Source organism: Mercenaria mercenaria, chromosome 1 (genome assembly GCF_021730395.1).
Source record: "Mercenaria mercenaria strain notata chromosome 1, MADL_Memer_1, whole genome shotgun sequence".
Classification (NCBI taxonomy): domain Eukaryota; kingdom Metazoa; phylum Mollusca; class Bivalvia; order Venerida; family Veneridae; genus Mercenaria; species Mercenaria mercenaria.
This window is the reverse complement of record NC_069361.1, coordinates 49,193,112-49,219,432: the sequence shown is the minus strand read 5'-3', so window position 1 is coordinate 49,219,432 and position 26,321 is coordinate 49,193,112. Positions and strand designations below refer to the sequence as shown.

Here is a 26,321-nt window from a genome sequence, read left to right as displayed (position 1 = left end):
TTTCTTTTAGTGTGTATTTGATTTAAAATTGGGTTCCAGAATGAACAAATATGCCTTATGGACCTACTACGACACTATTCACCTCAAACTCTCAGTATGCATTTATTCAGTTTGGATGTAAATGTGTTAGTCTATTGATTTATGTCATAATTGATTATGAAATAACATACTTGTAATTTGACACATTCAGAAAGTAACCGTATCAATCGATTTTATATTGGGAGTATAAAAACACAAATAAATAGGTAAATTGTAGATTTTCACAACAAGTAAAATTCTGACATACATACAGGAGTATACTGACAAGGGAGAATACCCTTATAGTGCATATATCCTACTTGGTTAGTCATACGCATTACAGTTCACGTAAGAATACGGCACTTACTTGGATATGTTCCATTGCTCAGGGATATGCACGTTAGTTATTACCTCCGAAAACAGCTTGAAGCTTTTCAGCAAAAGGGTTTTCAATGAGTTCAAAACTGAGTATCGATTGTTTTTTGCATTTAAATTGACGATTCTTCTATATCAACTTTGGATCGTCTAACGTGTCTTGTTGTTGTGCCTGTACATGAAAACGAAATATTAAACTATCACCGGGAGTTGACTTCCCATTAAAACGATTTAAAGTGATTTACTGTTGGTCCTTTAAGACATAGACTTTCAGAGATAAGAAGTTTTATTTCATAGATTACGTAATACAAATGCATACAAAGTCTGAGTTCTAATCTGTCGATGTGTTTTCACTAGGTTCTGGTCGGCAAGTCTATACTATCAGAGATTAAAAGGCTAAGTACTTACACAGTATCAGTGATACTAACGACATGCTGATTTTGAAAAAAAAACAAACATTTTATGTAAACAGGAAAAAAAACGCTTGAGTCCAAGGCCAGGTTATAACTACAAGTATACATGGTCTGAATTTAAAAGCGGATAAATCATAGGGCATGAAATAATGCTTGGAGTTTCCACACTTTCTATTTTTTTGGATAAGGTAATTAGTTACCAAAATCAATAACCGGTAGACGTGTAGTTGACCTTTATCATTTACTGTTATACAAGACAAAGATCAAATCTCAAAGTTGACAAGAGGCTGGACAAAATTTCCGGTCAATCTATAAAACCTTCCGGCCTAAAATCATATAATTTCACAAACAATTGCCATTAGTCAAATAATGGGTGCATTTATTTTGACGAACAGTAGATCAAGTGGAAAGTTCGTAGTTATGTTAAGACAAAAACTGATTACGAGGCAGGTATCCTGCATATAAACCCGCCATAACTCATAGGGAAACTGATTATCAATGGATCGACCATGATTTTATCTGGAAGTTGTTTAATCAAGATAATGACAACAGTTATCTCTAACTTTGTATTTGATGAGGAATCGCTGAAACCTACGGCCTTCATCTCTTACAGGATGATTACCTTTGGACTATGAATCATCAGGAATGTTCAAGGATTGTTATGTGAAGGTCAACACCAGGTGAACTGAAACCTGAAAAAGGTTTCCGAATGGAAGTGCATACAGCCGCGCCGTCAAACTTTTTAACGGTAGGTTTAAGGTAGATGTCAAAGGAAATGACATCTGTTGTTTTAACCTTTAACCTTTAAATATTATTGAATAATTGCATGTTGTCAGTAGACGACCCTATCTTCCGCTTTTGGGATTATTAGTCCATAAGTCAAGGTCACCTCGTTTTCGAAAGTTACATACTCAGTAACTTTTGAAGGCCGATCATTAATGATTTACTTTTACAAAATGATACATGTACTTATTCGTTTGGTCAAAATAGACTTTGTTTTCTATGTTTCAATACTTACTTTACAACATTATATAATAAAGCAACGTGTCTTTTGTAATAAATTGACTGTTTAGATGAAATCAAAACTAACAGCTGCTAGAAAATATCAAGTTAAATGTTAAACGAGACGACAGCAATTTGGAAAAAAAGACATGCAGTTGGTGATCGGAAAAAAAAGTCCCACATGAACTTAATTTATCATAGTTATGAATTTCACAACCGTTAGTTTAATGTCCTTTGAAGCAGACATATATTCATTTTTACTATGACAGAACTCCGCTTAATCTTGTGCTTTGTAGGAGAGTGGGGAGGCTTGATGCACATTTCAGTCCTTCACATAATAGACTCAGTAAAAGAGAGTCTGTTATATTTTGCTCATGCTTGTGTTCTGTGCTCCCAAAATATCTTTCCGCAGATGTTTTATTAATTCCTTTAAATAGCACTCAAGCTTATACTACTGCAAATTGTAAATCATCAATAACGACCCTCATATTTTTGTGTTCATACAAGTAAAAACAAAGCATAAATTTCGCTTGCAATAAAACAATTCCAAGAAACAAAATTATTATTTAGATACATATTATAACAAGATGTATACGAATTTAAATATGAAACACATTTAATTTAACTAATGCTTATTCAGAGAAAACGATACCATAGAATGATTCTACCTCCCGCAGCAAAGGGGAGTATTCTTGAATTAGAATGATTCCATTAAATGTCATACCTCGTCCTTGATGCCTGTACTTGTAGTACATAACTAAGCCAACGACAATACTTGCAAATGCACACATGCCTGCAATAAAAAAAAAGATAATTTATTAGCTATTATAAAGTATTTTACATATTACATAGATATACAATTTAAAACCTTATAGGTTTGGAATTCTATAAACTCTAAGCTAAGCAATTTATACACCGATCGAGCTATATTTTTCAAAAAAAATGAAGTCTTTCCAACACTGTCTCTAATCAGAAGTGTATTTTTATACTAAATGAATTTCAATTTATATGTAAAACAGCTAAAGCAGTATGAGCGGGCATCTTATCTGGTGCAAACAAAAAGAAGTTATTTATCTCCTCAAATATCGAAAATCGTTTGCATACCCGAACGATTATCATAACATTATCACACACACCCGGCCCCTTTTATGTTTTTGCTTAAGGTATTTCATGGCCATAGCCATCACCAAAACCTGATAATCGGCTTACGACATGATGATATATTTTGCATCTTCTTACATGTACAGCATTTATCTTTCATTTCTAGATTTTAACGCCGACTTAAGCTCATACATATTTTAACAAATGCATCACAACCTCACTTAAAGTTTTAGGCAATATATCAAATTTTAATAATGAGTACATCAACATCAAACCGTGTCACAAGTAAAAAATCACGTCAGGGCACCACATTTAAAACTCATTAAAACTATGTTCAATTTTGTCCTCGACTTCGCCTTTTGAGAATTGAAGTTTAAGTATATTTTGTCTACCAAATTGGACCCGGTAAGAATCCAGTTAGTTCACAATGTATTTACCTGCAATTACACCAATTAGCTCGGCACCTACTGTCACGATTGTTTTGCTACTTTGAAGATCATCTGAAATTTCATAATATCAATATAATTACTAAAACTTGAACTATTTCCTAAAGAAACTACAAAGAAGGTACTGAGAACAAATAATATGTTGCATTCATTACAAAGCAAATTAAATCACTTCCTTACTTAAGATATGTGTGCTACATATGAGCATACAATAAATCTATAAATCAATATAAACAAGTTCTTACACAATGTATGATTAGATAAAATTGGAGTCTCTTGTATTCAAATAATCTTATATCTACATGTACATGTACAGTGTACAGTCAGTATATGAATAGGAGCGTATCGTTGGGATAGGTAGTGAGTAACAATGAAATGGAAAGTTAAGAAGAATTAGATTTTGAAATAAGGTTATAAAATAAAGCCGTTCGTTGCAACAAACAAACAATTTTCAATAATATTACGATTATAGATTTTGAGGTTTATGTACACATTTAAATTAGTCTGAACTTAAGCCATTAAGAATAAAAAGCGAATAGAAACGTATAAAGGATCATCTACTCTTGCCAACGTGAATAATTTTATTTCAATTGTTATTTGATAGTGTGTACAATAACATGTTTTGTTACTTTTATCAAATTATAATGTTGCTTATCGTGATTTTTTGACGTGACGCACGATGCTTGTGTGTATTTAAGAAGGTATTGTGCTCAACAAACTTAAGCCGCTTCAAAAATCCCTACCCTTACTAAAATTATTTTGAAATGAATGACAGTTTTGCAGATTTAAAATAAAAGAATGTATTTGAAATTAATGATGAACAGACTCTACATGCATGATGGTTATCAAGAAACCGTTACCTTCTTTGGGAGTTTTTTAAAAAAAAATCTACCAACAAACCAAACACAAACCAAACAAAAAATACCAACATTAAGTAATGATAGATATGATATTATCTTAATCAGAGATATAAACTGGCAGCAGTCCATACAGACTACATTTAACCGGAAGTATACTGTGAAACCACGTTTTCATATTCGATCATTTTGAATTGTAAAGCTAAAGTGAGTTTCATATCTAGACTGTCCTAAAAGATTCTAAATACTGTAAAAATTCTCTTCATTTGAGAACTCTCCTTTTATTTGTAATTTGTACGCTATTATAAAAATTACACGGATATAAATCATTACTTCTTCACGGCATAAAACATGTCAAACCGTAACATTGAATAACTTGAATTTGTAGAACATAATTGTTAAGGTATGTTCCATATCCTTTGTCATCTCACCTGTAGATAACCATAGTAAACATGATAAAGGCTGGACCGTATTTGTATTACTGGAAGACAGTGCGCCTGCCAACACCAATATTTACAAACATGATCCCATATAATAAACACAGTCTCCGTATTAGAATACAATACTACCGACACAATCGTTTAAATAGCACAATACACCTTAGACATGCTTAACATACAGCTAAAGACAACGTTTTAGAGCCAAGTCAGAGTTATGTTATACTAGAACTTCTGGAATAGAAACAGACTTTAATTCTTGCTTAGTGATAAAAAAGATTTACCTGCTATAGTTCTGAAATGCACAAAGCTGTAATTTATTCGTTTGATTCATAAAGTTGTAATTTATTCGTTTGATTCATTGTACCAATTTCATAGTAATATTTGGCTCACGGACAAGTAACCACGTCTGATAACTTGTTCGTTCTTTTTCTTTCTTGAGTTATATCATCTAGGACAAAACTTTTGTGTGATCTGGCTTCTAGCGTTTATAACGGGCATCTCCAGACATGTCGGTATCTCGATTGAAATTTTGTTTTAAAAATAGCGAACAATAACATAGCAATCGAGCGGTAATAGCATTGGCAGGCTGAGAACCAGTCATTGCAATATATACATTTAGATTCTCGAAGGTATTCCTGGTCCAGTGTATGTACTTCACAGATCTGTTTGTCTCAGTAATATTGAACATGAGCATAATAAACGGGCTGCTGACTAGCGTTAACAAAACGCAAGCCTTGTATCTATTATTAATGGAGTTTTAAACGTACGAGCGGTGTGGATTATGTTTAAAGTGCGAGTATAAACAAATAAAGCCTTTATCTTAATAACTTATTTCAGTATTTGTATCAGACAGCTAAAATAGATATGAAGGTACAAATCAGATCACGCAATAATTTACAAACTTACAACCATAGTGAACGTGACTTCTATCTGTTTACAACTTAACACTCCAGTAAATCCATGTTTAAGTGTAGTCTATCACCCCACACATATTATCTCATTCATAGTTTATACTACCAAATTTTAAAGCATTCATCTTAAACGAACCAAACATTAAAATATCGTTTTTTGAATTCTTTAAAGAAACATGCGTTCTGCGTCCATAAATAAGTGCATAAAGACGCGCAATTAATTTATTTGTTTGGAAATAATGCACATGGCTAATATTTGTTTAATATTAATTTATGTCTTAATCATGTAGTGGGGGAAACATATTAATATTGGGCTGTCCGTCTGTCTGTGAGTTTGCCAGTCACAAAATTTGTCGACACAATCACGGGGTGAATTTACACCTAACTTCATCACAGATATTGCTGTAAGGCCCAGTTGCGTATATAATCTTCATTTTCCAGATCGGCGATTTACTGTCATTGAATAGTTAAGAGTTAAAGCCCTTGATTCGTCAAATGTTATGTTTTGTCCACTTCAATATCCACTAAACCTTACAGGAGGGATCAGTGCGCAGCCGCGTTTGTGCTTATTGACGACATGTTCTAGTTCAGTGGATTTCATTGAAGATATGACCGTATTTTAACTTGTCTGCGCATTTATACCGATACCACCACGATGCAATTACATAAAACTTCACAAAAATGATTATTGTCAACCCTAGTTCTGCCTATTGTCTTCATAATTTTCAACTGAGTAATTGTACTTGATTCGTCAAATTTTATGATGTGTTACTTCTCGATCTTATTATGTGAATTTCTACTAAACATTACAGGACTGATCAGTGCCAAGCATAATTGTGCATATTATCGGTTGTATCTCCCGGTTCTTTGATTTTCAGCCGTATAATGACTATTGATTTGTCATATTCAATTATGTCTGTGCAACTTTTACTATATAACTAACTGGAATTTCAGCAAACAATACAGTAGCGATCAGTACCAGGCCTATTTTTTATTTTGTTGAAATACTATAGTTCAATGATTTTCACAAGAGTTATGGTCCTTAATTTATGGCAAGTGTACGTCCTTTGGTAAGCGGTCAGAGACATATATTTGTCATGTGAAAACAAGCCCAAGATATTGATTTACTGCGTAATGACTTTGCTTACTCCATAGAAAATGAAAACGTGTAGCATTCCGTTGACTGGGATCGTGGAATTTTTTTGCACCACTCTTTTCATGCACTTTTCGTATCGATATCCTTTTTGCGAATCAAAACAGTTTTCAGGTGACGGAGTACGACGAGAATATCGAAACTGTGATTGCCACATGTGTAACCAGTAAAACCTTCATGTGTTTTTATGTACTGTCAGAATTTGGTCGATTACGTTCTATTGAAAACTGGATATCTTGAAATTGAAAAAGGTTTTAATATTTACATAGAAAATTTCATTGTACCTGTATTTTGTTTCATGTCATCTTTCACGGAAAGTTCATCGTCAAGGATGTGCATACCAGTGATTACTTTTTGACTAGTCTGGTAGCTAGTTTGTTGGCTGGCAGTTGTAGGCACTTCAGTAACATCTTCAGTACTTACGTGGTTTCTGACGCTATTTAAACAAAAGAACAAATACAAAATGTAGGTATTATTTAATGTTGCGGAACTCTGTAGTCCTTGTTTCAAAAGAGATGACCGATTACATTTTTACAGCTTAAATAAACATGAACAACACAGTTTGTGAAAAAATATTTGAAATATATTATAAAAGTTTTAATTTATTTCATTTGACTATGTTTGAACATTGCACTTCTGTAGGTCATGTCGTCAATACAATTAAGCTAAAACATTATAATTGGCCTTCTTTTTTCAACGGACCAAGTTTTCAAAAGTTAAGTTGTCAAGTAACACCTAACGTTATCAAAGTTTGAGAAATCTCTTTCAGAAAGCAAATTGTCAGCTAAATTTCCACGTTATTTGTTAGAACCCACAGCTTGTACATGTAACCGTTATGAACTTCACTAGTTAAATATCAATCGACTTTGATTAAATCAGTTTCTAGCCACATGTAAAACTTAAGCTATTGCTATTAAACGTCAAACGACTTGAGGTCAACACACTTTTTTCAATACCATTATTCTATCTTGATCAACTATTGATAATTATTATCTAAAATCATCATATCAACAGCAGCATATATTAAGTAAATCTAAACTGGGTCATTAAAAATAATATGTGATGGAAGTTAAGACAGTGCAAATGGATATATAAATTAGGTGTAGGCTATAAATATATCACATCTGGAAAACCATATTACTAACAATTCTACGAATTAATATGTATATATATTCCATGAATTAAAGTGAAGCTGAAATTTTACCCTACAATTTAACACGTATTATACAGACAGACATCGGTCCGCAATATATTTTTGCATTAACCTCCAACACAATTTACAGTTTGTTATTTTAGGAGATAAGTTTAATGAAAGTGTGAATAGGCATACCTTCATACTTAAATACTTCATAATTCATAAAGATACCATTGATCAAGGATGTTAAATAAAATCGTCTCCGATTCACATCCCTATGATAACTATGTATAGGCCAATCTGATCATTATTACCTCAATCTGACTAAACCGTTAGTCCGCCTATTTATGCACTTCATAAACGATAGATAAACTAGTTTACATTTATCTAGGGAAGGAATGAAAGAATATAAGCTTACTGTCTTTAGTCTAAAGTTATGACGAAGAAAATGTACTGATTGAGATTCACCAACTTCATACTTTTGGTTAATGGATAACTTGGCAGATCGATTTGCATTGGGTGTGGTGACTGTTCTACAGACTGCACTGCACAAAACAAGGTCTGTTCCTTATTTAAGTTGCTTCACTGATTTATTTTTTATAAGCAAACAGCACAGCAAAACATTCATTTAGCATTAGCTACAATAATAACAACCACATGGTACAACAACTGCCTATTTAGCATAAATAAGGTAACCAAAAATACAAGAGGGCCCTAAAGGTCATGTATCGCTTACCTGACCTAGTTCTTACCTATTCCTGTGGGGCCTATATTTCATTTAAACAAAGAGTCACTCTAACCATGCGTTATGTAAAGCAGGTAGATCATTACCAAAAAAATCAATAAACTGACATTTTGACACAGTTTTTCCCAAGCGACAGGTCTTTTTGCTAGATTTGAAAAAGACAATTATTCTTCAAAGTCTTATAAAGGTTAGGTAGAAAATGTTGCCTTTTGAGTTTTAGCAGATTTCACTATGATTTGGCCTAGTTAATTAGTTCTTGACCTTAGTTAATCCAGTTTCAAGCCACTCACATTCTGACAAAGCTTCCAGTGTGTTGCTAACTTGACCTTGAATTTAATTTACATAACCCAGTTTAAAACATTAATAGATTTCATTGAGACAAACATATTGCCAAAATTTTCTGATGATAAAGTAGAAAGCGTGTTGTCTAGAGTGCTAACAAGGATTTCTATTATTTAACCTAGTGACCTAGTTTAAGACATCAAGTAAAGCAGTTTTAAATCTAATGTAGATCTCATAGAAGCTAACATTCTGAAAAAGTGTAATGAAGATAAGGTACAAGTCGTGCCCTCTTTAGTGTTAACTAGGTTTTTCTATAATAGACTCAGTGTCCCAGATGACCCAAATTTGAAATCCGTTAGAGAATTACTGGTGGGAAACTCGACGACGGAAACAGTGGCATTACAATAGCTCTATTTCGTTTTCAACAATTTTCTTCAATGCTTTGTTCTAGTGTCCTTGTTGTAAAAATGTTTTCGATTATATCTAAACGTTTATAGTTTTTACGACTTGACAACGTCATAAGCTAGGTAATAAAAAGAATCCCAATAAGGATAGATTGAATGACATAATAAAGCAAAACATATTACACCTCTCAATTTAACCCCTTATTGTGCATGGAGGTAGGATAAATGTAAAGTTTTGAATTCACCTAATTTGTAAATATACACCCTAAAATTATCGTCGAATGTATCTACCTTGTTCCTGTAGATCTACAAATAAATGCTTCACTCCAGTCTCTCTTTTCACCACGTTGGCATTTATACACACACGAGCAATCTTAAACAAAAATATCTTATTAAGACAATGCAATGATAAGATGATCAATTCATTATCATTACCGAAAAACTGCCCTTCAAGATTTACTATTCAGTTTTAATTTTGATATTGAAACAATGATGGTCATTCTTTACTTATATTGTACAGTTTTTTTTTACTGTACATAAATTGACATGGTGTGCTTACTTGGCAATAATTCCTCTTCAGCGTCGCACTGTATTTTCATATCCAATTTTGCGTGTATACATTCGTCTTCAGTCGAACCTACCTCAAACATGAAGACATTTTTTCTGTTACAGTACCCTTTTTGTGAGTTACAATATCCTATTGCAGGCTTCTGACCTGTAGCGTTTATCACTATTACTAAGGACTCGTCCTTATCACATTTGTCAAAACAATTCCTCAAACTGGACTGAAAGTAACCAGCTGGGCAGTCAATTCTGTATACATTCACATGCCCAGACCCAGCTGTTTCATAAGTGGCTATATCTCGAGATCCTTAAAATATAAGAAACAAGACATTAGTAGATAAAATTGCCATTTTTTAATTAAACGCCCTTCATAACAACATTACAGTAGACCTACCAGGTGTTCCTTGATTACATACAGGTTTTACAAGTTCTAATCTGTGCCCTTCCGATAACTTTACTTCTCCATAAGGATGTGTCAGAATTATTGGAAAGTGGATGACCTGAGATGTTCTGTCTTAACAAGTAACCATTGAAAACAGGTCCCAGCTAAATTCATCTTATTGTTCCCCAATTTGGTCATTTTACCACCCCTCAACTCTAACCCACTGCCTGTATATAACACTAGTACTTGGTCAACCCAACCTGCTTTGGTTATTTCATCGCATTATTTACTCTCTTGAAACTGCTGAAATCGCTTCTAGTGGCTGTTAACTAAATAGAAGTATGTAACATTATTAGTAGCATACCAAATCGGGATATATTATAAAAGATCAAGTACCCGATACTTTAGTTTGTTCTAATTAATTATATTAAATATATCAGATTATAGATTTATTTTCTAAGTCCATTTATTTGATTTCAATACAACAGAAGGCACTGTTGTAAAATTGCTGTATCTTCACTAATTATATAACTCCATAGTTAAATTGATTAATTCATTATTTGTTAATGTCCAGTATATAACGCGGATACTTAGCTAAAGTTTTCAACTTACGTTTCTGGCATTCCTCAAGAGGCAAACATATATGTATAGTTCTATTCTTGGGGCCATTCAAGCACCGGTATTGCTCGTTATGTTGACACAAATATTTAAAGCACCGTTCCTGATAATCATAAAATTTGTCCGGATTAACATGGCACCTGGTCAAGTTACTAAATTTGCAGTCCATCGATGGTTTAAGCACTTCAAATCTGCGATATGGAAGTTCATTAAGATTTAATGCCAAATCTGAAACTTGTTTCTCTCCATCTTCCAAGTACTCTAAGCAAATAACTAACTCCGGCAACAGAAATAATAGTGTACATCCGATATATACAACACTATATATCAAACTGCCGAACGTGCCGTGGACTGTCATCTGAAATTGAAAGGACCATCATATAAAAAGGTTCAGCATGCAGTCATAACTTGTGTTACATAACGCGGGCATTGTCGAAATGGAATAAGTATTATATGAAATAGGCTTAAGCCTATTACTTTTAAAATTGCGTAATTTGATAACTTATAAACATGATCTGACGCTTTTAAATATGCCTTATTAAGACTTTTTAGTCCTCAATCTATACACATGTCTACATGATGTGCCACTTGTTCTATGGTTGCCTAGTATTTAAAATTCCCTCCAGTTAGCTCAATAAAAAAGTCCAGATCTACGGATCGCGGAGTAGTGAGTTCAATCCCTTAGAGAGGCATGTTCTCCTTGACGATTAGATAAATTTAAATTTAAGTTTTAAAGAAATTATGTGTACTCCACCTGTAATTTATGTGAGGAAGTTGGAGGTTATTTGCATAGAACAGGTTAGTACTGACAACACTTGTTAGGCTAACTGCCTAATACTCTAAATACTCTAATAATACTGCAACCTTAAAGCAAACAAATTGATATTTAGAAACTGAAATATACAAGAAATTATTGATATAAGACTGGTCCAGGCCAGTTATGACTTGGCATTTATCCAATGATTACTTTATATGTAAACCCATTTATTAAAAAAGACATGATAAAACGATCTTAACCTTACACTTCAGCGGACACTCCCTTGGTGATGTATGAATTATAAATAGATTGAAACGGTAAAGACAATTGATTGACTTATCTTATTTTTATTATTTATTTATTCATTAATTAATCTTAAATTATTTGTTCAATATAGTATATAAACCCCTCTCACCATTCACATTATCCTTCGGCGTTTTATATTTCCTTTCAACTATAGTTCTTTAATGGTATTTTCATGTCTTACACTATTAAAATTGTCTTACACTATTAAAATACAATCATCTCATTTTCATTGTTATAAAACCGACTAAATATCACTTTTCTCATGTTTAACATCCATTATATATTTTTAATTATATCGACCTTTACCATGTTTACTTAGGTTTAAGAATAAAATAATCTCACTTATCAATGTAATGTTAAAGGTATTTTATAGTATTGTCTACACCTAATATTTAAATAGATACACGCAATAGAGTAAAACATTAAACGCTGTAAAACAATACCCGAATGACAGGGGTCAGAAAATGTTTCGATAGAAATATTTCAGAGAGGCATAATAAAAAAAATTTTCCAATTACAAATTTTAAAACATTATAGGTAAGGCAGGACAAATTTTTTTCCACGCATACTAGGATAAACATTTTGTATATTACCTCCTTAATATATTTTTTTGTCCCCATGCAGGTTGTTCTTTAAACATGAAAGATATTTAAATGGTCGAATCTAAATAGGCAAATGTTCGACTCCCAGCTCGTGCAGGATGTCCTTAGCTAAATGTGGGAATTATCATTAGAAAAAACTGTTTTTAATAATAACAATTATTATAATTAACGTAATAAACCGTCTTAGGTATTTAAATTTTTGATTAAACTCAATAATTTTTCCCCAGTTATAGCATATAAAGAGTGGATAACTCAAGGCTTAGAACATGTAAAATTTTTCCGCTAAGTTAAATGTTCTGAACGACATAAACATAACATAAATATAAATTCAAATTACTTTAAACCAAACCCCAGACAAAAAATGTTCTTTCTCCTATTGCCCATGTTTGTAAATATCTCTAGTAATCACCGTAAAATTATCCTACCCATTGGTTGAGATAGCCTTCTGTTTACTACGCAGACATTACGTCCTTGTTTTCCTCCCTTTATTCGCTGAAATATTTGCTCTTATTGTGACATATGCCATCGTACCGTTTAAAGCATTTTCTGACGTTTTGTCCATTCCTCATTTTTGTCCCTTTTAATCTGATTAGGTTTTACTTTAAAAGGGGAATGCCACATTGCCTATAATATAGGGCAAAAACCAAATCCTGCGGGCAGACCTTTCCCTTTTAAACTTTGTGTACTGTCCCGGGAATCAAGTTTAAAACAGAAATTATATCAAAAACCATATGTGCCCAGGGTTGATCTCGAATTATCTGCCCTTAAAAGTAGATTTTTCAAATATTTTCCGACTTTCAAGGCAGAAAATTCATGACCAAGGGTGTGTTCCTATGGTTTTTTTTATTTCATATTTCTGTTTTTGATTTGATTCTCTGTCAGGAAAAGTGTTTAAAGGGAAAAAATTCCCCTTCTGCAAGAAATTTTTGCCCCAGGTCAATATAGAGACTGTTATGCGTGGCTCAATTTGGGGTCATAGCGTAATCAAATTCATGGACATAAATATATTTTATAAAATAAAATTATTTTCTATTTTAATGGTTAGTATTATACCATTCTTTTCAGTACCTGGTGCAACTATGTTACTGGTAATCTCTGGATTTATATGGGAATGGAAAACTGTCTGAATGTGAAAGATGTACAATTTTAAAATTGTACATCTTTGAGAAAATTAGTGTTATACAACTAAACCTACCGTCTGTTGAGGGCCAAACAAACTAAAGATTTAATGGTTAAACTTCAATGTTCTTAAGCTGACAATTTGATATATGACGTAAGTTCAAACACGCATGTACCCCACTTTATCATGTTCTGAATTAAGTGTAGATAAGAAAGTTTTAAAGCTTTAAAGTATAAGCATTTCAGACAAGAATAATATTTCAGCATACACATAACAAGTAAATAAATATAGGTTTCGTATAATATGCTTCTTTCCCTATCAATACTTCAACACCTCTTAGGCACTTTTCCCGGTTCGAATAAATAAACACGAAAAAGTTATAATTAGTAACATTTGGGGTACTCTATTCTTTTAAAACCACAATAAAAGATTAATTAGGACATTACTATAACGTTTGAAACTAATTTAAAAAAAAATAATGTTTATTATATTGTTCGGGTCTTAGTTTTCCTATCAGAACTTGTTCATTCAATGAAAATGAGTTATTTATTAGAAAACAAATAACTGATGCTTTATTTCGATTAAACAAATTTTTGCCTTGGAAAAAAAAAACATACTAGTATACTTAAATTCTACAAATTTAGTCGTATACCAAACCTTTTCAAATCTAATAAGTAGCAGAAAATCAAACTTCAAAGAAAACCATCATTGGAAAAATATAAGGGTAAAAAATTTTCACTAGTTTGTTGCGTGGGGATCATTGTCTGATTCTAAGTCTGCGTTTAAAAACAAGAATAAGGCAAAGCATTTAAACATAACAGGAAAGACGTCTCGTAAAGGGGCTTAGCCTACAAGTGTGAACATTAAAATGATAAAGGAACAGATTTCACAAGAAAAAATCTTTAAGAAGATATAGATAGTATACAAAACACGAATAGGCCCTTTATTTTATGTTGACACGAATCTTTTACCCATTAAAATATGTGAGAGAAATTTAGTTTTATTTTTCAAAAAAATTTAATTAAATTCATACTGATCATTTAGCTATAAAAATATTACAACTTTGTTACTTTAAAAGAAGTATTCCGTGTTTGGTCACTCCTACTCAAATATTTGTTACTGGCCGTGTTAGATTATGAAGTTAAAAGAAAACCAAATGAAGTGAAAGTAAGAGTATTAGTCAAAATCGAATGAGGGGATATCGTAAGAGTGTCCCGTTTCGCTACCACAAGGCCGCCTTTACTCTCTCGGGTGTCTATTCCCCTACTTTGTTGCAAAAGAGGGTTTTATTCTGGGCATGCTTAAACAGAAAAGAGTGAGGTATTAGGGGCCTATCCCTAATCGTTCAGCGAAAAGGCCGAAAACATGTATAAGACATTTTTGGGCGTGGAAACACATTTGTTTGTTTGGTTTTTTTTTTTGAGGTTTAATGCCGTTTTCAACAGTATTTCAGCCATGAACGGCGGGCAGTTAACCAACCTGTATTCCTGGATTCGTACCAGTACAAACCTGTTCCTCCCCCCAGTAACTGCCAAATTCCCCACGAAATTATCAGAGGGTTGAGACAAAAGATTTCAGACACAAGTCTTTTAACAAAACGGGCACGAAAACATACACCCCGCCCCGGGGAAACGAACATGCGACCCCGCGATCATTCGACCAACGCTCTCTCTACTGAGCTAAGCGGGCGGGCAGGAAACACATTAAGTGCAATCTATGGTAATGAGAAGTCACGCTATATTACCTTAGGGCTGCACTTTATTATCACAAACTGCATTTAAGTTTGTGTAATTTCTTCAATTTACAAATGCGGAAATTTAAAGCAGGTTTCCCCCCTCCAGTTTTAAAAAACAAGTTGGTCAAGTTTACTGTCCTTACATCATATCAACGTTCGGTTATATCAAATACATGAAAGGTGATACTATTTTAAGCATGATATTAAGATGATCCAAAATTAAAAAGGAAATTGATGATCAGATGGACTTTAAGGCTTGTTTAATTCATGAATGAAAAATGACATACAACGTATTCGGCATTTTTGGTGTTAAATTCCCTATTTTTAAACATGAAAATGTAAATATGCGATATTTTAGAAATATCCTTTGATCAATGTGTTAATCTGTTTTGAAAACAGACACCAATGGGGTTTAAAACTTTTATTAATGTTTCAACTCTTATAACCTTGTGAAACGAATCTCCTCTTGCAAAAGGGAACATTATTAAGGCAATTTTCACAGAGATAAAGTTGTTAAATCTTCCGAACGTTTTTACAAGAAGAAACAAACCAAATGACGTTATGAATGACATCCAGCTAACCCAAATAAAAAAACGTAACTTGTGTCTGGTCGCAAGTTGAATTCTCTTGACCTGCGATATTATTTTGCTATTTTCCCTTGCTATTTCAGTGCTAAAAAAAAAGGCTCTCTAGTAAACGCCAAACCAGAAGTGCGCATGTATAAAATTTACTTTGCAGTATTTGCGCAACGAAAGCAATGCTTTAAACGTGTGGATCTACTCAGCGGGGTTATATTGTATGGTTGACATTTAAATAGCTTCGGTATCTTGCATGTTAGAAAACTAGAGACACAATATACTGAATTTACAAAATATACTTAATGCCCCTCGCAGTACTACGGATACCCAGTACGTACTTAATGTTTATGGATCATCATCAACAGCAACGATAAAGTCATAAACAACACTGGGTTTTTACCATTTTACCTTCTATAATTTCACCGATCTCCATATCTGATATGATAAAGAAACCATTAAATTGGACTCCTGAACCTTACCGAAAAAAATGTTCAGTCCACTGATAAATCTCCATTCTGCTATATATGAAATGCCTACGTGCAGTTTACATGGTATATACCAATGCGTGTGTCATCATATGTACTCATTTCTGCAAAATGAGTTGTTTTAAAGACTATTTTTCTTCCTTAAAATTAAAACTTCCGCATGTTACTGTTAAAATAATTGTTTAAAGTGGTTTATTAAGTCAGTTTTCCTTTTGATACAGGTATTATTTTGCGTAATTATAAATCATAAATGGATTCTAAAAAATAAGCATTTTAACATTTGTTCTCTTTAACCTTTATGATGATGTTTTATTACTTATAGTGATAAACAAGTAATTAATATCTGTTTTGATTACACGTAAAGGTAAATGACTTGTCGTTTAGCATATTTCAATGAGAGAAGACAAGATACAATATTCTCGCTAATGGCTCAGCCACGTAAACACAATGCGAAATTTGTTTTTGCTCATATGATTAATTAAAAAATATCTAAATGCTATTTGTGCACGTTTAAACGAGTATCAACCACACTAACACTTCTTGTAAGTCCATAATCTGCGCAGACGATTCTTGGTCGATTTGCAAAAGCCCCATTTGACTGATACCCGTTTAGACGCATTCAATCCATATATTTTCATGTTGAAAATAGTTTGCTAAATGAATACTTTCTTTTTTTATCATAATTGTGATCGTGTGCTTGCTTAAAACTGATAATAATTGTTAATAGCAACATCAGTTTCATCATCAACTCCATTTACTGATAATACTTACTAATAGGATTAATCATCACAAACTGCAACACTAACAAAACTAAATATATAAACCGTTGTTGTCAGTATCACTATCATGCTACATACCCGTTGACATTTTTCAGTACATTGTCGTACATAAACTTCGTAAAGAAACATTGGATTAACAATAAAATCATTGACAACACGTAAAACCCAAAGGCATTAAGTTAATTTGACTCCAGGCCCTAGGGTTTAGGGTTTAACCCTAACCAAACTCCAAAATTTCTACCAAAATTTCTTTCAAGGACGCTATACTACGTGATGTGTTAAACATTTCGTGTCACAGTATGTCGCAAAAAAAAGGTATAACAATATGTTTTTTTTTTTTCTGAAATGAGTGAACTACTTTACTTCCTTAAAATTAACAGTTTAATTTCCTAGTTGATTATATCTGCTTTGATTTCTACTGGGCGTAAAGGATGCTGCACATTGCATTGCCTTTCTTTTACAGACTTAAAGGCGCTCGCTGCAGTTTTCCGGAAGGGTCGATATTTACCCCAACACCGTGCCAATTAGGTTTTGTTTCTAATCGGTGTAGCTCACTGCAGAGTTGGAGCGGTCTTCTGCGCATGCCCGGAAGTGATTATGTAATGTCGCGTACGGTAAAAAATCGCAAATTATTGAGCGGTCTTCTGCGCATGCCCGGAAGTGATTATCTAATGTCGCGTACGGTAAAACTTCGCAAATTATTGTATGTTCGCATGCAATTAATGTATAATATGTATAATATACTGACGAAAGGTTAGGGTAAGTATCACCTCGGTTACAAAATATATACATTTAAAGTACTCTTAGTTCAAATTGCTTCAATCCGACATATACTGAAGTCTGTTATTTATACCGGCGCTCCAACTCTGCATTGAGTCACAGCTGATTCTAATTCCGTACCGTACCCATACCGTACATCCGTATTCGTAAACTGTAGGTTTATCAAATTTATGCTGATTATTGTACTTTACTGAAATATATTTTAGGATTATAGAAATTTTGAAAAATGTTAAAAATAGCATCATATCTAGGGGCAAATTAAATTGAAACAAAGCTGGTAACCTAGTATTTTTATTTCATTTTTCAATATGTCATAACATGATCTTTTAATACAAAACATTTCATCAAAATCTATTATTGAGAAAAAAAAATACGAAACTGTAGCGAGCGTCCTTAATTGTAGCGAGTCTACTATTATTTTTATAACGTTCTATGTTTTGTTATCCCTTGCAAAAGGAAGATAGCGATTCTTATTTGTCTCTGTGTGTACTTTAGTGCGATCGTTCGTCCGTCTGGTATACTTATGCCCGGGGCATAATTCCAGAGATTTTGTCAAAGCTTCATGACGTTGAGAGAAAAAACTGTGTAATGGAACCATGACTCTACATTGCTTATTATCTTATTTATTCTCTCCTTATTTGATTTACACAGATCGCTTTTTCACGGAGCATTTAACTCAAAATCAGTTAACAAAGGGAATTTGATAAAACTTAACGAAAGAAAGAGCATAATAAAAGAAAGTAAAGTGTACAAAAACTATAACTCTTTCTTTGTAACATTTCGAATTATCAATTTTTATTTTATTTGCTAATATCTTTTGTCAGGAGCATAAGTCAAAAACTATTTAAGAGATTTGTTTTTGAAAAAAAATCGCACAATGAAAGGGGATTTCGATTGGAAGTAAATGTACATGAACCATAAATCTTCCTTGTTAATTTCTATTTAAAACATCTACTTGTGGAAAATTCACTCTTTTAATTGCTGAAGGAAATTATCCAAACTGCAAAGACTGAGAACATTGAAAGAAAGAGCAATGAACAATACAGTAACTTATGATTATAATTTTACCTTGAATTACAATTACTGATACTAAATATGAGCCTGCAACATTTTCGTTTATGTCGTGTTATACGACATGTGGTTCCGCCTTTTATATTTTGGTACATGGCAGCGGGAGATATGTGGTGATTTTGACGTTTTGATCTTGGATATGTTCTTGATAATAACCTTGGCTGAATTACATTACGCATTTTGTTTTATTTGAATAATTCTTAGTACAAATGTACTTACATGTGTTTCATTTGTACAAATTTAGCAAGCCTTTTATACTTAGACTTCAGATCTACAGTGGTCATTTGGGCGTCGATTTCCATTCTTTTGTTGTTGTTGTTGTTGTTGGAGGTCCGATAAACTTCACTTCATGACATATTTGGTTAGTTTTCTGTGGTCCTGTTTTTTCTTTATGAAGCCACTTTTGGTGACTTCTCAGCTCTATTGTAACCGCTAATAAATATCAATGCAATATATATCATATTATTTACATCATGAATAAATTGTTTTGCGTGAACTCCCTGTAAATTTAAAATTACATTCTGTTTCCAGATGTTGTTGAGCTGAATATTGGTAGGAAATTGTTGGCAACATTATTCAATACCTTAACGAAGGACCCTGACAGCATGTTGGCAGCTATCTTTAGTGAGCGTCATGTGATTAATAAAGACAAAGATGGCCAATACTTTATTGACTGCGATAGAGTATATTTTAAATTTCCTACGATTTGGTGTCTTGCTGCCCAAAGAAAAAGCTCTAGAGGTGTATGACATGGCTGTTTACTTTGGTATTCAGTCGCTTGTTATGTCAGTTGAAAGCTATTCAGCCGTACAACATCGGAAACGAATTGAGGTAATTGTGAAAAACAAAATTGACATTGAAGAATATGAACGTTTGAAACAAGAAGCAATAAAAAAACTTTTTAACTGCTATGCTAGACGTCAGGACACAAAAGTTTTGCATATCCGTTTAAAACATGTGAAAAATACTTCTTCCTGCTGCAGCTATGTCTATCAAAACAGACTAGAAAAAGGTGAAATACATATTGTCTTGCTCACAGATTACAGTGTGATAGAAATTATTGTTACAAAAGAGAACATTGTAATGTGCTTGGCACATGATATGCATCAGCTCGGGTTTGGAAAGTACTCATATTTTGACGGACCTTTTCAATATGACTGTCATAACGAGTTTCACGTGGGTAAAACCGTTGAATACACAATTTCAATTGTTGAACACGAAATCATTCCGAAGTAGGTTTATACAGCGAATATACGTTGAGCCATTTATCATCCAGATATTACTTGTTGTGTCAATGACGAAGGTTTCGGTAATATGGACAGTAAAGATGTGAATGTCTGGAATAATCTAGCTTGTTTTAACAACATGCGACGGATAAATTTATACTTTATTAATAATCTAACGGTTATAATGCTAAATAAAAGTTCAGGAAAAAGAATGGGCCTGCTGTTATACCCTAGTATGCAAACAAAATGTTTTTAGGTAACCCTAACTCCTCTCTGAATTCTGGTTTGTTTAGTTCTGCCAATTGATGTATCTAAATTGTATCTGGGTATTTGTAACATGTGCAAATGTGCAAATCATAAAAATAACCTTAATGGACGTCAAGTAAAACAGTAATTTTACTAACATATAAGATACTGACGAACATGTCAAATGGAGGCTTAGCTATTTTGTTCCGTGTACTGTGAAATCATTAGTATTCGTGGGGGACTAATTTTCGTGGGTTTCGTGGTTGAGTCAATCCACGAAATTTAATCCCAACGAACAAGTAAAATTCCCATTCATTTTATGTTTAAAAGTTGAAATCCACGAATTCATATCCCCACGAAATTGCCATTTTGACCCAAACCACGAAATTTCATGCCCACGAAATTAAATGATTTTACAGTAGTTGGTTCTTTTGTTCAGTATAAAATTTACATTCAATGACTGCAGAACAAACTGCAACGTACGTTGTATTTTCATGAGACATTGTTTGTGATGAATAAATATCATGTTTTACCTTGAAACCAACAATTTTTTGTGGTTTGATAAAAAAAACATTTCCAGCAACGTAAGTCTGTGCGTCAAATTTCCTCTTAAAGAGCAGTCGCTACTCAATATTCACAGCAACTTGTTTTTGACCTGTTTTGCTTACTTTCACTCTGATCTGCAAACAAATTACTCACTCTTTCAGTCTTTATAGCAAGACCATTGTGATATGTGTCCATTGACTATATGATCCAGATTCGAACTTGACCTATAGATTATCAAAACAAACATTCTGACTAATTCCCATGAGTTTCAAACTTAAATTATGGTCTCTAGCGTGTTGAAAAGAATTTCCTTTGATCTGGCCTAGTGACCTAGTTCTTTACCCCACATGACCCAGATTCATACTTGACCTAGAAATGATAAGGACAAACATTCTGACCCAGTTTCATAAACATTGAGTCACAAATTTGGCCTCTGAAGTGTTCACAAGCTTTTCCTTGGATTTGACCAGGTGACCTAGTTTTTGATCCCACATTACCCAGTTTCGAACTTGACCTAGAGATCATCAAGACTAATATTCTAACCATGTTTCATAACGATTGGGTCAAAAATGTGGTCTCTAGAGTGTTCACAAGCTTTCCCATTGATCTGACCTAGTTTTTGACTCCACATAACCTAGTTTCGAATTTGACCTAGAGATCATCAAGACAAACATTCTGACCAAGTTTCATAAAGATTGGGTTAAAAAGTGGTCTCTAGAGTGTTCACAAGCTTTTCCTTTGATCAAAGCTACTGACCTAGTTTTTGACCCCACATAACCCAGTTTCAAATTTAACCTAGAGATCATCAAAGCAAACACTTTGACCAAGTTTAATAAAGATTGGGTTAAAAATGTGGTCTCTAGAATGTTCACAAGCATTTCCTCTGATCTGACCTACTGACCTAGTTTTTGACCCCACATAACCCAGTTTCAAACTTGACCTAGAGATGATCATGACTAACATTCTGACCAAGTTTCATAAAGATTGGGTCAAAAATGTGGTCTCTAGAGTGTTCACAAGGCAAATGTTGACGGACGGCGCACGACGCACGTCGACGGACGACGGACAATGACGGTCACAATAGCTCACCTTGAGCACTTTGTGCTCTGGTGAGCTAAAAATTATTTAATAAATATATTTATTTGATACAAAACAAATAAGAAAAGAAGCATTTCAGATTTTAGTTCAGCAAAGATATGTAATCAACCGCGTTTCTGATAATACAACTTAATACGAATAATTTCATGTTAGCAGTGTAAAAAAGTAATCCAAAAATCCAAATAATATTATAGTTTTATAATTATTAAATATTTCATTTTTTAATGCTAAACGGTCTTGTCAACATAGGTAAAATCAGTTCGTTTCTTTGTAACCAACCTTTTATTATTACATGTACAAATGTTCGACCAATTTGTACAAAAACGTGTAAAGGCGAAATCTGTACTTTTGTAATAATGTCAGAAGAAATGAAAAAGTCCAAAGGAGTTGCGATGATGTTAAATGCCTATACTTAATTGTTTTTTGGGTTTTTTTTGACATTGTAAATACAGTTGTTTTGATGATGGCATATTTCTGTCTGAGACAACTGGTCAAATTATATGGAAATTGAGATAGTTTTCGCGTACATTAATTTTGATAATTTTTCGTGAACTATCACAAACTTCTCTAGAATACATTTTTGTTCAAATAAGTGATAGTTTCCCTATTAGGTCGAACATTCACGTTAGTGCCAAGTACTGCAAACGATAACAAAATATTTTCGCAAAACATTTTCTTTTTCGTGAAAGTTTATCCGGAAAAGGTTTTTGCGAAAACTATTTTGAAAAAAAAAATGTTGAATTTCTGACTTCAATTTTAGGATTTTTATTTTCATAAAACAATTTCTTTTGCATTTTGCAACAATTCCAAGATTTCGATTATCAGTAGTGGAGGGCGACACTCTAGATCACTTGTCTCTTTCTTTGTCTGTATATAGCCGTCGTCTTTGATTGGGATGAATCAATTTTCGGGATGGGACTCATATCAACGAAATTACGTCGCGTTAGTATGATTGACCGCCATTTTAGATTTATTTAGATATTAGAAATAATGAAAATGTAACAGACAATACTTCTCTGTTCATCTTTTATTTATGTACAGATAACATTCTATTTTAAAATACATTACAATATCAATTCATTATCTATATCCATACGGGTACGACATATACCATTTTCTTACTCTCTTGTCAAACACAATCTTCTTTTTCGTTTGAACCATTGTTAAAAGCCTAGCTTGATCATGGTCTCTGCACATCTTTTGAGTATCAGTTACTGTTACAATTTTTTAGGTGGGCCAAAGTTATGTCCTTGATAGTTTCAAAATTTATTAACATTTGGTTTTTAAAATTCAGAACGTACCTTTTATTTTGCAGTGATTTTATTTACCAGCCTCATCGTGGATTTCTAATTGATACGCATAACTTTTTGGTCCACTAGCCACACATGTTTTGATATGATTTCGTTGTATTTCATCCGAATCATCATCTAACGAGGGCATCTAGTCCCCCGTTTTTGACAGAAATACAACAGAATCGGTGTCCGCATACAACGCGTGGGATCCTAACGTTCATAAGTAAGAGTACAATTTGAGTCTAGCTTGAGATGTATGCTGCTATGACAACGTTGGTTGTCCCAGTGGGATCTTCAAAGTCATCCTTATATTTCCAACGAACTACAATTTCAATAGAGACAAAGTTTACAGCCGTTACTTCTTTAACACTTGTTACTTTTTCAAAGTACAGGGCTGATTCAACAATGAACTCTACTTGATTTTTGTTTACTGTCTGAACAAATTTTCTCCAGAATGAATTGAGCATAAGTTTAGCCAAAGCACGCATTCTCGTATTTTTTTTCTATATTATTGTAATTAAGTTTATTTGTTTTTGCTATCTTACACCATTTTGGCCAACCACTTTTTCCTGTTTGATTTAATAAATTGTGTTTACATATTCAGTGAAAAGACCACCTTCTTTAGCAACAGGATCATAATAGAGAAATGTTTTCGAAATGCCACACATCATAAATGTAATGTAACGTGTATTCATTCCTTATCAATGGCCTTTTTAACATCGTCTGTTACCCAAGTGCCAATAAAACCTCGTTCTTGGTTCTTTTAACAAACATTTAGTTTGTTGATACGTTTCGGCAATAGCAAATAACCCTTCATATTTATTATTATTATTATTATTATTATTATATACCACATTTATAAAGCAGTTTTTGTCATATAAAAATACGTTCAAAAGTGCTTTACATAAAAACATTTACATAATGTTCAATAAAGAATAGCAATTGAACTATTATAGAAGTACTTAAAATTACATTACGGTAATAAGATACCAAAAGCATTTTAAATTGGAAAGTAGGCAGATCAAAACATGAAACAAAAATACAATATCGTAAAATATTGACTGACCTATCAAAGACACAGGCCAGAGCAGAATAGAACAGAAGATACCTTACATTTTGAACAGACAGAATTAACCGGTATGATGTCTGCGAAATGCATCACAACATGCAAACCGTCCCAGATGGTTGGGTCAATCCCCACCTGAACCGCCAACATTATTCTGTCACACTAGAGTTCTTAATTCAAGTAATTGATTGGCCGGCAAAGTACCTAAATTATAAATCAGGTAATCAGTGAGATATTAGTTCCCAAAGAATTGTATGAAATAATGCGTCTTTAGCGCTTTTTTGAAACTTTGCAAGGTCTCTCTTATGCCAGGTGGGAGGGCATTCCATAACCTCTCAGTTGCTGTCTGAAAGCTCCTGTCACCAAATCGCATTGTTCGACATTTGGGCACCGCTAGTTTTAATGCATTATTCTGCGATCTCAGATTTCTGGATGGCGTATATATTTCTAGCATGTTCACTACATAAGCTGGTGATTGATCTTTGAGTGCCTTATATGTAAGTGTTATAATTTTGTATTCTACCCTACATTGCACAGGAAGCCAATGGAGTTCACGCAACACAGGCGTTATAAGGTCGTATCTGGATGTTCTAGCTGCCGTGTTTTGGACATATTGCAGTTTGTTCATTGAATGTTTTGGAATTCTATATAGAAGGGAGTTGCAATAATCCAAACGTGATGTAACAAGAGAGTTGATTTGAGATTTGGTTGCGTTTGTGGTTATATATTGTCTGATGTGACTGATTTGCCGCAACTGTGCATAGGAATTCCTACACACACTATTCACATGTTGCTCCATCCTCATGTTCGAATCCAGGAAGGCACCGAGGTTCCTGACACAGCCTGACTGTTTGATTTCAGAGCCGTCCACTTTCACAGATATTTTTGAAACTGATTGTGTCTTGTGTTCAGATGAAAATATGGTTAATTCTGTTTTTTTTCAGCACTGACTTTCAACATGTTAGTATTCATCCAACTTACTATATCCTGTAAACAACTTACAACGCGATAAATGGTCTCTTCAATAGACATTTTGTTTATTGATTTGAAGGATTGATATAACTGCGAATCGTCCGCATAGAAATGATTGTTCAGTCCGTGCTTTCTAAAGATAGCTCCGACTGCTTTTGTATACAATGTATAGTTCTTTGGCCCCAGGACAGACCCTTGGGGTACACTGTACTTCATTAGCACTGGTTGTGATAGCTCGCCATCTATGCATACGGTCTGGTAGCGGTCACTAAGGTATGACATCATCCATGCGAGTGGCTTGCCTGTAATACCAAAGTGACGTTCAAGGCGATGAATCAATGTCCCGTGGTCAATGGTGTCAAATGCTGCAGAGAGATCAAGCATCACAAGAATAGTCGCATTGTTCTTATCCAACGATTGAAGAATGTCATTTTGGACTTTTAACAGGGCGGCTTCGGTTGAGTGGAATTTCTTATAAGCAGATTGATTAACTTCATGGAGTTCATTGTTCCTCAGATGTTTTTATATTCAAACATCAACCACTTTTCCTAAGATTTTAGACAGAAACGGCAAGTTTGTCACAGGTCTATAGTTTTTAGGACATTAGAAACTAGGCTTTGCTTTTTTAGAAGAGGTCTTATTCATGAATGTTTGAACGCTTTGAGCACATACGCAGCATCTAGAGATGCATTCATATTTTTTGTTATCACTGGTGTTACGTCGTCATGACATTCTTTTAATAACCATGTTGGGATAGGAACTAGTTCACATGATTTGTTCGCTGACTTTTTGATAATTGATTTCACTTCGTCTTCT

At 33.4% G+C, this 26,321-nt stretch overlaps 1 protein-coding gene across 3 annotated transcripts; it reads right to left on the bottom strand.

Moving 5' to 3' along the window:
* Window positions 1-481: 481 nt before the first annotated feature.
* Window positions 482-12,261, bottom strand: LOC123538816 (uncharacterized). 3 transcript variants are annotated; one of them, XM_045323209.2, is made up of 8 exons: window positions 12,019-12,261; window positions 10,841-11,204; window positions 9,842-10,153; window positions 9,574-9,655; window positions 7,001-7,152; window positions 3,347-3,409; window positions 2,533-2,601; window positions 482-565 (listed from the first exon to the last, which is right to left on the bottom strand). In XM_045323209.2, the coding sequence occupies exons 1-8, from the start codon at window positions 12,019-12,021 to the stop codon at window positions 507-509; spliced, it is 1,104 nt and encodes a 367-aa protein (XP_045179144.2). In that variant the 5' UTR covers window positions 12,022-12,261; the 3' UTR covers window positions 482-506. The 3 variants fall into 3 exon arrangements, with proteins under 3 accessions (XP_045179144.2, XP_053403002.1, XP_053403001.1); XM_053547027.1 differs by lacking the exons at window positions 482-565; window positions 12,019-12,261 and adding an exon at window positions 11,601-11,754 and having other exon boundaries at window positions 1,982-2,601; XM_053547026.1 differs by lacking the exon at window positions 482-565 and having other exon boundaries at window positions 1,986-2,601.
* Between the last annotated feature and the right edge of the window lie 14,060 nt (window positions 12,262-26,321).

Coding starts and splice junctions, on each gene's coding strand:
- LOC123538816 (XM_053547026.1), bottom strand. Junction 3,410..7,000: donor TGACATGAAACAAAATACAG/GTACAATGAAAT, acceptor ATGAAATTTCAG/ATGATCTTCAAAGTAGCAAA. Junction 2,602..3,346: donor GCTAATTGGTGTAATTGCAG/GTAAATACATTG, acceptor TTTTTATTGCAG/GCATGTGTGCATTTGCAAGT.